This window comes from Mauremys reevesii, linkage group 1 (genome assembly GCF_016161935.1).
Source record: "Mauremys reevesii isolate NIE-2019 linkage group 1, ASM1616193v1, whole genome shotgun sequence".
NCBI classification, from domain to species: Eukaryota; Metazoa; Chordata; order Testudines; family Geoemydidae; genus Mauremys; species Mauremys reevesii.
This window is the reverse complement of record NC_052623.1, coordinates 41,759,432-41,777,765: the sequence shown is the minus strand read 5'-3', so window position 1 is coordinate 41,777,765 and position 18,334 is coordinate 41,759,432. Positions and strand designations below refer to the sequence as shown.

Sequence of the window (18,334 nt, the reverse complement as noted above, 5' to 3'; positions counted from 1 at the left end):
AAAAAAAAAAAGCTAAAAAGTGTTTACAGTATTTCCCTTTTTGTGGATTAATATTTCTGTACAGGAAGTGACGTGGTGGTTGGCGATGTCTTAGTTCTGCTGGGTGCTTCTTTGTATGCCATTTCTAATGTGAGTGAGGAATACATTGTGAAAAATCTGAGCAGAGTGGAGTTTCTAGGAATGGTGGGCTTGTTTGGGACTATTATCAGCGGTCTACAGCTGTAAGGATCTAATATATTTACTTTAACCCTAATTAAGAACACACTGCAGAATGATTTTTTTGTGTACCACCAAATGGTGATATTGTTTTAAAATTAATTAATTGTTAAGTCTGCATCTACCTAGGCATTTGGGGTCCTTTTTGTTCATCTGCAGCATGCATTTCATTTCCTTTTTACATCTGCTGTCAGGACCGGCTTCAGTGTTTTTGCCGCCCCAAGCGGCAAAAAAACCCAAAACAAACAAACCCAAATTGCTGCCGAAGCGCCAGAAGTGCTGCCCCTTTCCGTTGGCCACCCCAAGCACTTGCTTGCTCCACTGGTGCCTGGAGTCATCCTTGTCTGCTGCCTAGGTCATACATGCTGCTGCTTCATGTAGCACCCTTGAGGCCCAATTCTGCAAACCTGTCTGAGTGTGGGCCCAGATTCTCAAAGGCATTTAGGTGCCAAACTTCCATTGATTTCAATGGGAGTGCGGTACCTAAATACCTCTGAGGATCTGGGCCATAGTCTGTATTTGTGTGAATAGTCTCATTGACCTTCATGGGACCACTCATGTGACAAAAGACTACTCCTGGGATTGCATTTCTATAAAGGTTTTTCCAGTGGGAACCTGCAGGAGTTACTCCCCGGCAGACTGACTTCTATGATTTTCTAAAGTGACTAAAAAAATCAGTGTTAAAATGTACTTAAAAGGAAACGGAATTAAAGAGGGGTATTTGTGATGTTTAAGTTTGAATTTAAAAATGAGGCAACATTAAATATTGCAAACAAACATAGAGACAGAGAGAGCAGGCAAACAAGGCCTACTAATTAATTTTATGTTCCTCACTTCTCAGCATCACAGTTAATCATTTTCTCAGATGGTATGTTAAATACCAAGTGAACCCATGAAAGGCAAAGAGCCTTTTTATTTAACTCTTACGTATTCTTTCTTTATTTATAAGAGAGAAAGAAAGTCAAAGCATTTCTTATACATGCTTATAATTAAATCCACTATTTGAATACATAGAGAAAACAATGCAAAGTAATTTTCATTTCAGCATGTCTTTTCTTATGTAGAGCCATTGTGGAACACACGGACATAGCTCAAATTCAGTGGAACTGGAAAATTGGTATGTGTACATTAAAATTATGTATAAATTAAAAAACCTCAGAAAAATGGATAATTGGTTGAATTTATCAGAGCTATGATATCTTCATTTCCCTTTATTTCATTTGTTGGCATAAAACAAGCAACATTCATACTGTGTTTGAAAAAAAGCTGTACTCTGTGCAAACTCTGGGTAGCAAAGAGCAGGTTTTGGACTCCAAAATCCACGTAGGTCCATGGAACTGAACCACATTGACCGCCAAAGTACAGAAGACCCAGTCAAGACAGAAGTTATGGCATTGCCTGCTATTTCATAATATTTTACTCATGCCACCAACATCATTGTCTTGACTGGGTTTGTTTCAGCCAGAATATTTCAGGCAGATGCTGGTGTCCCCTCTAGGCAAAGTTAGTCTTAACTAGAGCTGCTTGGAGGACAGAAATTCAGTTTTGCAAAAGATCAAGATTTCAAAATTTGGCTTTGTTCCGAATCTGAGCGAAAACCAAAAATCTTGAGATTCTCTGCAAAGGAAAATTCCAAACTAAAATTCATTTTGGGTCAATCAAAATGTTTCATTTCAATTCCAACGTTTTTCTTTTGTATCATATAATACAAGATTCAAAAACTTGAAATGAAATGTCATTTCAAAATTAAAATTGAGAAGTTTTTGCTTTGAAAGGGTCAAAATGGGATGTTTCAACCTGTTGCAGTTTTTCTGATTTCTTCTGAAATTAAACTCCAGCAAAAATGACGTGATTTCATGAAGTGTTTTATTTTAGATGGAATTGCATATTCTGATGGAATATGGTTCCGTCAACATTTCTCTGACCAGCTCTAGTATTATCCAGTGAAGACTGAAGGAACAGGATTATTCCTTTTTTTTTTTTATGTTATAGGCCCCCTCCTTCATCTCCCTGTGATCAAGGTCTGTATAGAAATTCAGTACCTCCTCCCTGCCATTCATCCACACAGCATCTGAATCTATACAAGACTTTTACAGACTTATACAGAATATTTTACAGACTTATACAGAATATTTCAGGCAGATGCTGGTGTCCCCTCTAGGCAAAGTTAGTCTTAACTAGAGCTGATTGGAGGACAGAAATTCAGTTTTGCAAAAGATCAAGATTTCAAAATTTGGCTTTGTTCTGAATCTGAGCGAAAACCAAAAATCTTGAGATTCTCTGCAAAGGAAAATTCCAAACTAAAATTCATTTTGGGTCAATCAAAATGTTTCATTTCAATTCCAACGTTTTTCTTTTGTATCATATAATACAAGATTCAAAAACTTGAAATGAAATGTCATTTCAAAATTAAAATTGAGAAGTTTTTGCTTTGAAAGGGTCAAAATGGGATGTTTCAACCTGTTGCAGTTTTTCTGATTTCTTCTGAAATTAAACTCCAGCAAAAATGACGTGATTTCATGAAGTGTTTTATTTTAGATGGAATTGCATATTCTGATGGAATATGGTTCCGTCAACATTTCTCTGACCAGCTCTAGTATTATCCAGTGAAGACTGAAGGAACAGGATTATTCCTTTTTTTTTTTTATGTTATAGGCCCCCTCCTTCATCTCCCTGTGATCAAGGTCTGTATAGAAATTCAGTACCTCCTCCCTGCCATTCATCCACACAGCATCTGAATCTATACAAGACTTTCCCTGTTACTGTAATTTTCTTTCTTTCTTGTTTTTGCCATACAAGAGAGTTATGTGTAAGGAACTTGCTTGTACCCAGTCTAATATTTATTATTTGTATTACTGTAGCACCTGATAAAAATCTGCAAAGATTTACAATGTCTGAAGAACATCAGCCTTTTTTGCTCTCTTATTATTCATTCCTTTTAGTGTAAATTGTTGTCTTGTTTTACAGTGTTACTATTCGTGGGTTTTGCCCTCTGTATGTTTGGGTTGTATAGCTTCATGCCAGTAGTGATTAAAGTTACTAGCGCTACTTCTGTCAACTTGGGCATTCTGACAGCTGATCTCTACAGTCTGTTTTTTGGACTGTTCCTGTTTGGCTATCAGGTAAGCAAACATTCAGTTAAGTTTCATTCCAAAGCATAACCATCTTAACTGTCTCTAACAGCTATTCGCAGTTGTGAGTTTGTGAAGATTACGTCATTCATTTATCATGGAAATGAAAAAGTTAATCAGAAGACTCAAGTTTAATTGCATAATACTGCACTGTTAGGTAGATGGTGATTTAAAAATCATTTCACACTTTCTGGATTAAGTTGCTAAAGAGCATTGCAAAACCCTCAGAAAGTCTTGCAATCAGCGCAAGAAACTGTAAATAAATTAGTGATTCATCCTAGTCCCAGAGTTCTTTTCTTAATCCGTATTTTGAATCACCTTAACTTTGGGAGTGTTCAGATCTGGTCAGCCCTCAAAGGCTATTAAAAAGTTCAGATCCAAAAGTTCAAGCATGTCTACATCTGAAGCAATGGCTTGGACTGATCTCAAAAGTAAATGTTTTCTGCATGTTTAATTAGTTACCAGAGACATCTGTGAGAGAAGAATCAAGCCTATGCAGTTGTAGCTCTGAACAGAATGAAGACAAATGTATCTGTTCTACACTCTGACTAGGGCATTCTATGGAACTGCTTCTGTAAGATTTGTTTCTTTAGCATTCTGTTGTAGCTGTGTGGTCCTGTTAAAACCAACCCTTCCACTTTAACTGATCCTTTGTACCCAGAGTCATTCTGAGCTCACTATCATCTTTTTAATCATTGACCCTCTCAGTGGATGGAAAAGCTTAGTGAGAAGCTTGAGAACTTTGCTTAAGAGGCTTAGCTGTATTACTCCAGGAGGTCACTTGCCCTCAGCCATACAGAATTCAGAAGCTTTTATATCAAATTTGGTTCTAAAGGTGAAGGACCGTTTATTTTGGTTCTGAAGCATAAGAGCAGAAGTATTGTAGAGTGAAGCACACACAATGGCTAGAGTTTCCTTTTGAAGAGATATTTAGCAATTGACATTCCTCACTAGATTACAACAGTTTTGAGCATTAATACATTTTGGATCTAACTTACTCAACAGTGTTCATTTAAAAAAATTAAGTAAATATGAGAAACTGAAAATGTCTGCACTGTGCATTGTAACAGGCAGCTCAGTTACTGCATCCATTTCTAAGTCACCTATCAATGATGTGTTTTGGCACCAAACAGCTAATGGCATAATTCAAGAAGGGATTAGACATTTATATGGCTAATAGTAAATATTTTTTAAAGATAAGTAAACATTTTGGAAGGGACATATATAAACCCTGAAGCATGAGGCTTTAAGACAACTTCTTACTTTGGATGTTGGGAGGAAGCTTTCCCTAGAGGCAGATTGTCCCATAATTGCCCGCTGCAGAGTTTCTTGCATCTCTTTCTGAAGCATCTGGTACCAGCCAATTAAAAAAAAGGTGAATTTCAGAAGGCGTTGGAGGTAAGTTATAAGAGAATTTCAGGCAAATATAAAAATAAGAGTGAAGGACACGATAGGAAGTGGAGGAGATGGCAAGGACTAATTTATTGAAGGTTAAATTAATTCTTTGCTAGTGTCTTCACAAAGCAAGTGATGTTTGAAACCATGATACATTTTTCCTGGGCAAAAGGAGCAGTAACATACTCTGGATTGCACTATGAATGATCTATGAATGAAATTGTCTGGAGAATGACAACTCCACAATCAGAGCGCTTCTATAAGTAATTTAAAACAGCCAAGGGGAGACAGCAAGAGAATGGAGCAATACTAATGCAGTATCTACAGTTACAAGCAGGTCTAAGGGGAGAACTAGGTAACTACACACAATTTTTGCATATTTAACAGGAGCAGCAAAGTTATGTTATCTTTCCTTTGCTGTTGCGCAAAGACACCAGGAATGATGTTTCATGGATTATAAAGGTATAGGGAATTGAATATACTACAAAAAATGCAAGGAACCACTCAACTCTTACTGAAGAAGAACAGTTTTTCTCTAGTCACTAAATGATATTTCATATAAGGCCCCTCAGAGGCTATTGCAGGTGAAGTTAGAGTATCTCTTTCTTCATCTTAGCTTTATGCCACAGGGTGCCTTTATTCTACTATACTTTTCTGATTTCTGCTAACCCCAGGGGTTCCTGTTTGTGGTCGTCTAGTACATGATGGTTTTGTTAACCTTTGTCATTATTGCCACTTGGAATAAGCTCATCACAGAATGGCATCTGGGGTGGAGGAAGTTCCCATTCCTATTCCTGTGTGGCGCTGTAAGCCCTTGCCTACCACTGGAATCAATAGGAATTAGGATACTTGGCCCCTAACTGGATGAGGCCCACAGGGGCCTTCATATGGCCATCCCTCCCTTTCAGAATTACATTTTCACCCCTTCTGTCATTGTCTTACATGCAGCTGCAGCTGAGATCTGAAATACAATGCCAAATATCAAACAAACCAAAACCCCAAGAGCTCTCCAAAGACTGAGCAGGGAGGGAGTTTGCTTGCCACAAATATTTTCTGCCCTTGCTTCTGTTGTATAAATGTCTAGGAAAGAGTCTGTTGCAAATCTGGGCACTAGGTGGAGTTACCGGATTACCAATCACTTTGATAGCAGACTTTAGACTTGGTAGTGGATGGTGCCTTGTCTAAACACAAAAATTGTGCAGATTTAACGAAAATTAGTTTCTGTGTGATTTAAATTGGTGCAACAAAGCCTGACTGAATAGAACAGAGTAAAAACTGAACATAAATAAATACTTGTTCTTGAGTGAGGCTTTTAGTCCTCTGAACTCAGCCCTGTTCCACATATAAAAGACAAGCTGAGGGTGTCCTGGTGGAAGGGGAAACAAAATCTCTCCTCTCAAAGCAGCTAGAGGAGGGCAAGCAAAACAATGTGAGAAAACTCAGTTTATTTCTTCACCAGTGTGAGGCGTAAAACACACTGGAGCTGTGAAACTACCAAGGCAAAAGGTGTCAAAGAATGGAACAATGGCTTACTTTGTGCGTGATGAATAACCCCCTTTCTGTTTCAGTTCCAAAGGGAAGACGCTGCAGTCAGTGCCACACATTTCTCTCCACCCCCAAGTTTAATGAGTTCAACCCAAATGAGTTCTAGTGACACCGGATTACTGAGCAGCATTTCTGTCTACTTTAATCCCACCCCCCCATACTTATCTGGCCCCATCCCCATCGTATCCGAGCACTCTCCCAAACATTTAGCCCCACACCATCCCTGCGAGGTCAGGAAGGATTTTGATCATCATTTTACAGATAGAGAATCTGAAGGCCAGAGAAGTGAAATAAGTTGCCTAATGTCACATAGGAACGTCTGTGACAGAGCTAGAAATTGAACCCAGTCCAGTGTGTACCAGAAGGGTTAAATTACATGTCTCTGCCTATAGGAGGGAAGGAGGATGGAAGACCCTTTCCTGCCCCAGTGCAGGAAGCAAACATGGTGTGGCTGCGCCTGTTATTAGGGCCCAGTCTGATTCCCATCACTGTCACTGTAAAGACTGCCTTTGTCTACACAGATTCAGATTGGCCTTCAGAGCATAAGTGAAGGAGGCCAGCCAGCAGTAGTCTTAGCATGGAACGCTTCAGGAGGCGTTTGTGGAAGCAGGGTGGGAGTTTAGCCCTGGCCTTACACCTCTCCCCACAGAGCTAGTAGGGCGGTGCTGGAGGGATGCTGGCTGTAGCTTTTGACAAATGCTGCTTTAGTGCTCTCCTCTCAACTTCCGCAGCCATCCGTCTAGCTAACTAATGCTGTGCTATCTGTGCAGGCATTGAGATTTACACACAGGGAGAATGGCTCCAGCCACAGTGCTTGGACTATGATGGAGCTTCCTCCTCCTTGCACGCTCCCTGTACTCAGAGCCAGGATTTAGCCTTTATTCTATTATTTCAGGAAAAGTATCTCTGCCTTGGTGTCTAAGATACATACCTTATTCTCAAGCACATGCTCTAGTGGTTAGAGTAACTTATGTATCAGAAAATCCACTTTTAATTTTCCTAATTACTCATCTCTAAAAAGTTGAGTTGCCTGCCTCTCTAAAATGGTTGTGTGTCTGTGGTGCAAATCCCATACTAAGCATAGGCAGAAGTGGGAGGATACTTTTCTTGGCTTATAGGTGACCAGGCTGACCACACCCTAGTACAGGTGCTGGAATTGCCAATCATGGAGGCATGCACCACAGCTGGGACCAATAAAGGAAAACAAGCCCAGATATAAAGGAAGGAAAATGGAGCATGCTGGGGAAGCAGAAAGGTTTGGGAGAGTGTAGGGATGGCAGCACCATGCCCAGCTACCTCTAAGGCTTGGTCTACACAACAGAGTTGAGTTGATTCAGAGCAGCTTATGATGACCTAACTATGGAAGTGTCTACACTTAAATGTTGCTCCTGCTGACATAACCACCTTGCTATGCCACCACCACAAGAGGCATAGAGCTAAGGTCAATGTAACGTCAGTGTAGACACTATGCTACTTAGGTCAACTGTTACTGGCTTTCAGAAGCCATCCCACAATGCTCCCCACTGACAGCACAACTGAGTCAAGCGATCCTGTAGAGGATGCGCACTGCTGATATGAGCAAAGTGTAGGCACGCACAATTAAAGAAATTACTGCGGCGGCTGTATGCTGACGTAAGTTAGGTTGACTTAATTTAGTAGTGTATTACATGGCCTAAGAAAATGATAGGGAGACAAAGGAAGTCTGCACACCAGAGTTTAAGGGCTGAATGACTCATTTTGTGCTAAGTTGATTGAATGGACTAATGTGAAGAAGAGAGGGGGACAGGTTAGGAGGAAGCTGGAACCTCTAGAGGGAGACTGCCCCAAGAGCAGTTGGTAGTATCCTATTGAAAAGAAATTACATTAAAGTGACTGGTAAATATTCTGGAATAATTGATGTCAGTATAAGAAATCAGTGCAACAATTAGGTAAAACATAAATATGATTGGAAAGCTTAGGGAACCATCATCTCTAATTATAGGATTAATGTAAGTTTCAGCAGTCGTTTTGTGGGTACATACAAATGGACTCCAATCACCCCTTTTGCTTACATGCAGTTCCTATGCTGTGTGATAAACTCAGGACAGACAGCTGCAAGGTGGAGGGGGGTTAGAAATCAGTCTCAGAGGGTTAAAAGGCCCTCCTCCCTATCAACTGAGGAGGGGTAACTACAGGTCAATCAGGTTCAGCTGAGAAGGAGTTACCAAAGTATCAATTAGAATCAGCTGAGAGGGAGCTACCTGAGGTTAATTAGGATCAGCTGATTCCAACTAAGGGCTGCCTGAGACCTTTTCAAACCCTCCCCTGTGGGGAAGGAAGGGAGGAGAGAAGAGAAGAGAGAAAAAAAAAAAAAGAGTCCTGCTGCTGCTAGGAGGTTAGGAGCAGCAAGACAGCGAGCCTCACCAGGAGGAGAGGCTGCATTCCCTCCCACAATGGAGAAAAATAAGCTAAAAAGGACTGGGGGAGAGAAGGAATGGACTTTCCCTGTGCCCTAAGGAGGACTGAATTACTCAAGCCTCTCTTGCTAGGGCTGAAAGCAGTGGAGGCTGGGGAGACTGAGAAGGTGCCTTGCCACAGCTGCAAGCTATTCAGTGGTCAGAACTTTCTCCAGTCCATATTGTAGCTGTCTGTTGTACATTATGCACTCAGGCCTTCTATCAATGACTGTAGGAGTTTCATGCATGGTACAAGGTTATGCCACAGAAATCCACAGTGCAGATTGGAGATAAGAGTTGTCTGTCTTATTCCAAATCACAGCAGGTGCTGTGTGTCCAGAAATCCCATGTTCAGCAGTGAAAGTGCAAGGAAGAGGGTAAAATCATTGTTCTCATTATCTCCTTTTAAAGCCCTGAAGAAACTGTCTTACAACCCCTCCTTGAAAGGCAGAGGCATTCCTGGGTGGGTACAGGTATGATCTTCATGTTTATGGCTGTGTGTCTCCCTCTGACCTGGCAATGGCTCTGTACCTAAGATAAGACTTTCAAAGGTGACTATTCTGTGTACCTCAAGTTTTGGCTGCACCCCAAAAAGGGTCTGAGTTTCAGGGCTGAGTGCTCAGCATTTTCTGAAAGTCACGCCCCCAGATGTCACTTTGAAAGTCTTAGCCACAGATCCTAAGAAGAATAATCCTTTTAGGTGGGGCATAGCAGGGGAAGCCGTGCATGAGAATGCTTATTAGAGATTATGGACACCAGTACACTCTGCTTTGCTGCGTCTGTGTGCCTGAGAATTTAGCTGCCTGTTTATAAGATAACTATGGACATAAATCAAAGGCTCTGTGAAAACAGACCCTCTTCATGGGAACCAATAAATACAATTTAGACATCCACAGGCAAAATTCTGTCTTCAGTTTAAACTTTTGTAACCCTGGAGTAACTCCATTACAGCTAAGAGTTACTTCAGATTAACATCAGTTTAACTGAGCAGAATCTGGCCCAATTTACATAATTTCTGAAATCCTTAAATTTAGAAGATGAAGAAGAGTTGGAATTGTAGCAGCTATTTATCCTTTCTTAGTAGTTCAACTTCAGTTGTACCTGCGTGACCACATTAACCTAATGCCCCTGTCCATTCTGAGCCAGCTCATCTCTCCACGTGCAGTATTATATGGTGCCCTTCAAAGTGCTCAACTATCAAAGGGGCTTGAGTCTGAAGTCCCAATTTTTCCTTCATTTTGTGACTGTGAAGAGTTACTTGTTTTCCTCAAAATTGATGACAGTGTTTGGAAAGTTCTAGCTAGTATTAATGCCAATACACCAAGCAACTGAACTTGTTTATAGCTGGGTTGCTATACTGAATTCTGATTCAGCTGAAAATAATTTTCAACACTGACTTTGTCAACATTAATTGTATTCAGGAATAGAATCCTCGTGACACCAGAACTGTCAGTGCAAGTGTTAACAGAGAAATCAAACAATACAAATCTCCCCCAGAATTTATGGTATCCTTTAGACAATAATCATAAGACATAATTGAAAATCTCAGCCATAAGACAATAAGCATATAACAAAGACGTAGGGAACAATCCTGCACGAGTTGAAACTATGAGAATCTTTCTACTGACAGCAGGATCAGGCATCAAAAGAATATTATGCCTGTATTATTACTGGGGAGCTAGTTTTGAGCAGGGATATTTTGATTTCAGTCATCCAGCTGCTTCAGTAATTATGGTGTTGGGAAGAAAATCTGTAGCTTTTTGTGTCTGCTGACAAACTGTTCCCAGCTGAGGTTAATTTGACCCTTTTACATTTTAAATCCAATTTTATAAAGTCAACACTTTAAGTGGACTCTTATTTTCCTATCAAGATGGTTTGTAATAATCCTTCCTTTTTTAGAATGTTAACAGTTTACTGGATGATAATAATGGACCAAATCCTGTTTGCTGGATCCACCTAGTAGTCTGTTATCTCTTTACACTGGTATAACTTCTGTGAAGTTAAACTGGTGTATATCAGGAGACAGGAAAACCGGTTTGGCCCAGTAATAACATGTATATAGCCCATCAAATGGTTAAAAGTGACGTACAACGCACCTACTGATCTAGTGACTTGCAGAATTCCAACAACAGGGACAAATTCTTTCTCAGAGGTGAAAGTCTGGAGCAAATCCATCACAGAATTTGGCCATGTTGCACTTAAAATTGAAAACACTCAGTGGTACATTACATTAGTGTTCACTTGCATAAAAAATTACTCCTTGCCATCACCATATCTAGAACCATGTTATCCTTGGTCACATCTGTCAAGATGGGTGTCTAAACTTAGGAAAATAATTCCCTGTATACCAGTGTTAAGAAGGGGAAGTGGAGAAGGACATTAAGGTAGTCTGAGTCTGACAGTGGACTAAGCTGCTGAGTTTTGTTTTTTGGGCCCCATATACTATGGTGATGGATGCACTCTAAATATTGAGACATAAAGGAAGTGTAGCTGTAAGTGATGCTCTTGCTGCAAGGCACAATCATAAGACAGGATTACTAACCCACATCTATTTCCCTTCCCCTTCCCATATCCTTGTCAGTTTTCAGGTCTCTACCTCCTGTCCTTTGGTGTCATTATGGTGGGCTTCATTTTGTACTGTTCTACTCCAACTCGAACTGCAGAAGAAGCCACAACCAGTCTGCCACAACCAGCCAGCATTGGGTTTGATAACCTTGGACTAAAAATTGAGGAGAACCACCAGGAAACTCTGGCTGCTACCGTACAGCTTACTAAAGAAGAAAATGTGCGGGTGAACACGGGTTAGAAAACTAGCAGCATTTTAAAAGAAGCTTTTGTACTGCCAAATTTATTCCTCAATATCAATATGGAGAACTGCTCTGTTGCCAAAGGTGTACATCATGCTGCATTTGTTTTAGTACACTGGATAGACACTTAGCTGATAAGGCCAGATCCTCAATCAATTAATCTAATCCAAGTGAAGATCTGTCCCTTAAAGTGAAATAGAAAAATATTTGGAAGCCTCTGGGAAGTGACAGAACCTTATGTTCAGAAAGTTTGATTAATTTAAGAGCAAATACTTTATAAAGATGAAGCCAAAGCTAGCTCTCAGGTCACTAGCAGGAGCAAAAATCCTTTGTTGTGTGTTAATTATTAAGGGCCCAATCCTGCAAGGTGCTAAAGGAGTGTCCTCTGCTCCCATTGAAATGAGTGGGATTTGAGAGCACTCAGCACTTCAAGAGGCCCTCAGCACCTTGCAAGATCTAGCTCTACATGCCATAACACATATGTTTGCAGTGTTGTAGCTGTGTTGGTCCCAGGAGATGAAACACACAAGGTGGGTGAGATATCTTTTATTGCACCAGCTTCCATTAGTGGAAAGGACAAGCTTCCTCAGGTCTCAGGAAGGAAGCCCTGTGTGAAGCTTGAAAGCTTGTGCCTTCCACTAACAGAAACTGGGCCAATAAAAGATATTCCTCATCCCCCTTCTCACTCTCTCACTCTCTCTCTCTCATAATACCTAGGTACATCTACCAAGTGATGTAGGACTCATTCCTTCACTGGAGCCACGTGTAAAATTGGCAGTCCACGTTTTTTAAATTTTTTTTTAAAAAGGGAAGATGCAGCTAAGTGAACATGGGTGGGGATGCTGCTGGTGCCCCACGTCAGTTCATTCTTTGTAACAAAAATGTCTGGCTCTCCAAAATGTTAAGTACTTTTGCTAGACTTGTAATTCATTTGTCTTTATTTGTGCCATTTTTTTCCCATTTCTAATCTGTGATTAAAACTGATCTGTCACTACATGAAAGTGAGGTTTTGAGATTGTTTAGACATTCTATGGCCAGACTTGTAGGTGTAAATTTGCATAGTTCCACTGAAGCTGTGTCAGTGGGTACCAGCTGAAGATCTGGCTCTCACTCTGTTTTTGCCTGTTGGAATTTCACTTTCTGTTAAAGACTGTATGTATTGATTTTTACTGATCAAACTATTTTTTAAACTAACAGGTTTTGTCTTAAATGGTAAATGATCCTCTTTAGAATATACTGGTTATCAAATGACAATGTGATTATTTTGTGATCTCTAAAGAAAATTGGATAAACCATTTTGCTCAAATAAATTACAACTGACCTATACAAAAAACAAATATTCAGTACACAGTGAGTATTCAATATTGCCTTCACGTTGAATACTCCATGCAGACAATGATTAGAAGAGCTGCTGATGCTTTGAGACAATTTGGGTCAAATTTTCCGCTGCCTTGCACCTTGTGCTGCCATTTGCACCAGTGCAGAACACTACCACTCAGGATTCGTAGGTGAAGGGTACAGAACACTGAACCTAATTCCTTAGTTACAGATCAGACTGTTACAATGTTGTAGCCATGTTGGTTCCAGGATATTAGAGAGACATGGTGGGGGAGGTAATATCTTTTATTGGACCAACTTCTGTTGGTGAAAAAGACACACTTTCGAACAACACAGAGCTCTTCCAAAGCTTGCTTCTCTCATCAGAGGCGGTTGGTCTAATAAAAGATAATACCTCATCCACCTTATATCTCTAAGATCATACCATAGGCATATTGTACTAGTATTGACTTTGTGTGGGCACTAGATGGAGCATCGAGAACCCATTCTCTAAACTAAGAGTTTATATCATAACAACATGGTTTGTCATATTCCATAGTGTGTTGACATGTACCATATGCAGTGCTGCATGGAAAAGACTGCACATTTTTATTGTCTTTACTTACAGCCATTTTAGTTAAAGCAGGACACACAAAAGAACAGTGCGCTCCTTTACCCAAATGGTGACTGAATCATAGAACAAAGAAAAGAAAGTGCACCTCTACCCCGATATAACACGGTCCTTGGGAGACAAAAATCTCACCGTGTTATAGGTGAGACCATGTTATATCAAACTTCCTTTGCCCCCCCCTTGTTCCCTGACAGCCCCCTCCAGAAACCTCCATCCCTAATCACCCCCAGGACCCCACCCCCTACCTAATCCCCCTGTCCCCTGACTGCTCCGACCTCTATCCACCCCCTGCCCCTGACAGGCACTCACCGGTGAGTGCAGGGAGGTTGGGGAAAGGATGCCCCACGTACTCACCTGCGGCGGGAAGCGGAGCGCTGTGGCTGGGAGCTGCCGGAGGGGAGCGGGCTGGAGCCGGGTTGCTCCACTTCCACCACTGCTGGTGAGTGCAGGGGGATCCCTTCCCCCAAGCCACACGGCTGGAGCCGGGGCAAGGGAAGCAGAGCGGGCTGCTCCCGGCCCCCCGCTAATCCCCCGGGCCACTCTGGAACTGCAGGGCCCCCAAAAGTGCCCTCCCACAGCTCCTGCCCCCGAGACCCTCTGCCCCTTATCGAATCCCGGCCTGGCCCGGAACCCTTAACACGCTGCGTGTCAGAGCTTTACCGCCTTGTATGTGAACCCGCATTATATCGGCTCACGCTATATCAGGGTAGAGGTGTACAAGACTACAGCACTAGCATCTAATAAGTGTCATTACCACAGAAACGCTACCTGACTTGCAGTCTATCAGAAACTGACACAGGCATAATAAGAGGCGGTGACTGCGCTGCTTGGGAGAATGGCGAAAACAAAGGTAAGTTAGCTCCGATATTCACATCCTCCTCTCTGATATTTCCCATTGAGGGGATGAAAGGAGAGGAAGGTCTGCTCCTGTGTGCCAAAATCTTTCCTCAGAAGAGTGGTGGGGGAGGGTATTGTGGCTATGTGGCTTCATTCACCTCATGTCAGAGCAGTCCTTGCATGTGAGGTGTACTCAACTGGTATTCCATTGTGCTTTGGGAGCAGGCAAAGCTCTCCATCAAACTCCTAGAGCCCCCTGGAGATTTCCCCTCAGTCTGAGGGTGCCCTGTTTGCACTGATTTATACAAACTCTTATGCCATGCTTTGAAAACTCCCACTGGGTTAGGCCAGGCATGGGCAGGTGTCCATGACAGCATGATTCCCAAGTGACTCAATATAAAATTTAAGGGTTCATCCAGTACTTAATTTCTAATGAAAGGGGTGCCAGGGCTCAAGCAATTTTTTTACATTCATAGCTGATGCAGCAAGCCCAGGGGTTATGAACTGCTTAGAGGTGTGGCGGGGCTCAGCCCTGGCAAAAATGAAGCACAGGGTTCATCACATTTAATCTGTGACTCACTACTGTAAAAACTCTTCTTTTTATGGGCAAGAATTTGGTAAATTAGCTAACTGGTGGTGGATATGACACAGGGATTTTACCTGTGGTTAAGGTGTGTGATGGGTGTGTATTTCTTGGTCTAAAAGTCAATAAGAATATTTTTTTTTGGCCTTACTATTTGCACTTCACTTTCCCTATATATAAAAGGAGAATGATGAGCCTGTCGCCCCTTGCTGAGTAAAGCAGCTGTTGAGGCCTTGCAGCTGAGCTTCCTATTTGTTGAAGAATCAGCTATGTGGAGTCAGGGTATATTCTCAGTGAAGCTTGTTTTATTTACACACATGCTATCCTAGCTCAGTGGTGGTCACAAGCATCATGCAGGGCCATCCCTTCTTTCTGTGATCTCAGCCCAAACTTGAATGCCTGGTTTCCAGGGAGCAACTCTGTCTCTAGAATTCTCTCTCTTAAAGACAGAGAGCGAAAAGCATAGGAAAAACTCCTTTTCTGCTTGCCGTAGCTCCTAAAGAAACAAAAGCAGAAAAACTCCCCAAACCAGCACATCAATATAACATTTACTTTCAAGACTAAATACTTGCTCACACGTCAAGGAAAAGGAGCTTGTAAGAGTGAGTATCAGCGCCAGCTGGTGACCCCTGTTAGTATATAGACTTGTTTGCCAGTCTGAGATCGAATTTTGAGTTTGACTTTTTGATACTTTTATACTAATATGGTGAAGAACAATGAACAAAGAGACACTGTGTTGCATTTCCCACAACTTGATGGGGCAATGGTACAATGGGAAAAGTTAAGGGATACAGATAAAGTGTTACTGGGCCTGGTGGGAATGTATACATGAGTGCACACTTAAAGACTCCTTATCGCAAGGCAAGGTCAAGCAACCAATCAGGAGGGACAAGGGGGGAGTGGGTGGGGGGAAGGTAAAACACTGAAACACCAGAGAAATGCCTGCCCCTGACTGGAGTGCAACCTCACTCCTTACCCCTCCCATGGGGTACAAAAGAAGTGGGATGAAGAACCCAATTCATGACCCTCCCAAACGGAACATGACCATAAATTATAAGGGGTGTGACTAGGGACGTGCACTGAAGGTATATTCGGGCCTGCTAAGGAGTGGGGGATGGGAGGTGGGAATGGAGAAGGGGGACACAGGCAAGGCTCTGTGGTATCAGAGCTGGGAATGGATCACTGGGAAACAGACTCAGCCAGCGCGTAGAGCTATGGATATGTTTGCTTGGAACTAACCCCATAAATATCGAATTGCCTGCACTTCGGACTTCTGGTCTTCTGCTTTCTGTCTGCATGACAAGAACCAGAGGAGAGGGTGAAGGGAAAGCCCTCTAATGTCCCCTGCTATAACAATACTTATCTAGCTTGTCAGGCACTTGTGAGGTTTAATTAATCCCTATTTGTGAGGAAGGCAAATACACCTGCAGTGGCAAACACCCTAGAAATGCCTATAAACCTTAAAAAAGGTGAGCTAGAACATTTAACATTCCTACATATTGTAGAGGTTTTAGCTGCGCCTCCAAAGTGAATGCTAAATTGAATTTTACACTTAAAGCTGGGATTCAACCTGTTATGTATGATGGGACAGGGGCGAGGGGAAGTGTATTCTCCCCAAAATCAAAATGCTTCCAGGGATTAAAGTTTTAAAATGGTTCCTTTAAGAAGTTTAGCACCCCGGTTCAGTTTTATTTGTCCCAAATGATTATTACAGAGTAAACACAAATGCTTCAATCTTGCCCTATAGTTTAAACCCACCTAGTGTTGTGTGTAGGCAACATTAAAGAACTTTAACTCGGCCAGGTGTTGACATCAAGAGGGAAATAAATAACTGACTTTTAAAGACTTTCAGGTAGTCTGGGCCAACAAATACTAAAATCTTAATCATAATCAGATGGTTATTACATGGTGTCATGACAGGGCAGCATTAAGGTTGTTAGGATGCACTTATTGTTTATTTCCATAGCTTAACGTGCTTGGATTACTTTTAGTTTTAACCTTATCTGAATTTCCTGGGTTTATGCTTCTTTTTGAGATAATTGCAATAGTCCTGTAATGTACTTACCCTAAATTACTGAGATGCACTCAACCTTAATGCCATCTGAATGTAGATTTTTATCTGGGAATACATACCGATAAGGGCACAAATTCAAATTCAGGCCACTCTTCAAAATGGAATGCTGCCAAGTCTAATGCTGGTAATTCAGAAAAGTCTGTCTGCATATTAGGCCTTGTCTACACTACAAGACTATTTCGAATCTACTTAAAAGTGATTTGTGGATTCGACTTGTGTATCCACAGTAAATACACTAATTCAATTTCTGACCATTGGAATGCTGGGTAGAGCTCCCAATGCCTGCTGGGAAAAAATGTGTCGAGGTGGTTTTGGGTAACTGTCATCATCGAACCGTCAATCACGCCCTCCATGGCCACAGCACTGCGAGCATGGAGATCATCGCTGCACTTATGGCCGTTGTCAACTCCTCATCTCTTCCACAGTCAGCTGCTGACCTCTCAGAAAGCAGTGGTGATCATGGTGGCAATGGGTCAAGTTCATGGTGTGGAAACAAGCACGGACTGGTGGGACTGCATAGTGCTGCAGGTCTGGGATGAAACAGAGTGGCTGCGACTTCAGGGATGCGCGTGGGGGCACTTTCCTTGAACTCTGTGACTTGCTGGCCCCTGCCTGCGCGGACACACACGGATGCGAGCAGCCCTGAGTGTGCAGACAGCTACCGGTCAGTAGCGAACCACTTTGCGTGGGGCAAATCTGTGTGGGGTTGCTGTGATTCTCGTTGAGCAACTGCTCTCAAAGGTAGTGACTCGGATTCCCAAACTGCGGTGGGGCTATAGATGGGACTCACATCCCTATCCTGGCACCAGCCCACCAGGCCAGCCAGTATATTAAGCTACTTTTCAATGGTGCTGCAAGCACTGGTGGACCATAGTGGGCAGGCAGAGTTCATGGCGCGCTGTGTTCAGGAACTCTGGTCTGTTCAGGCAGGAAGTTTCTTCCCGGACCACAAAATAACGGTTGGGAATGTGCAGATGCCTACAGTCATCCTCGGGGACCCAGCCTACCCGCTAATGCCCTGGCTCATGAAGCCCTATACAGGCGCCTTGGACAGTGAGAAGGAACTCTTCAACTACCGGCTGAGCAAGTGCAGAATGGTGGTGGAGTGTGCTTTGGACGAGTGTCGGAGATGGCGGGACATCAGCGAAAGAATATCACAATGTCTGTTTTGGCCGGATGGGAGGTTGAGGCAAATCGCCTGGCTGCTGTTTACGCTCAGCCAGACACCAGTGAAGAATATCCCAGCGGCTTTGAAAGCAAGTTTCCTCGGAGAGCAGGGTAACCTATGACTTTCCACTTGATTTTAAGAGAAGCTGATCCTGGGCCTGTGTCTCTATGTGTTGAGTGAGATCTCAAGTTTCCC

At 42.2% G+C, this 18,334-nt stretch overlaps 1 protein-coding gene across 3 annotated transcripts in view; it reads left to right on the top strand.

Moving 5' to 3' along the window:
* Positions 1-12,866, top strand: part of SLC35F2 (solute carrier family 35 member F2) — a 38,600-nt gene extending 25,734 nt beyond the window's left edge. For all 3 annotated transcript variants that reach the window (XM_039519359.1, XM_039519360.1, XM_039519361.1), the window contains 4 exons: positions 65-221; positions 1,281-1,333; positions 3,184-3,338; positions 11,304-12,866. In XM_039519359.1, the coding sequence (XP_039375293.1) occupies positions 65-221; positions 1,281-1,333; positions 3,184-3,338; positions 11,304-11,528 (590 nt within the window). In that variant the 3' untranslated portion in view covers positions 11,529-12,866. The remainder of the gene's footprint in view (positions 1-64; positions 222-1,280; positions 1,334-3,183; positions 3,339-11,303) is intronic.
* The last annotated feature ends 5,468 nt before the right edge of the window (positions 12,867-18,334 follow it).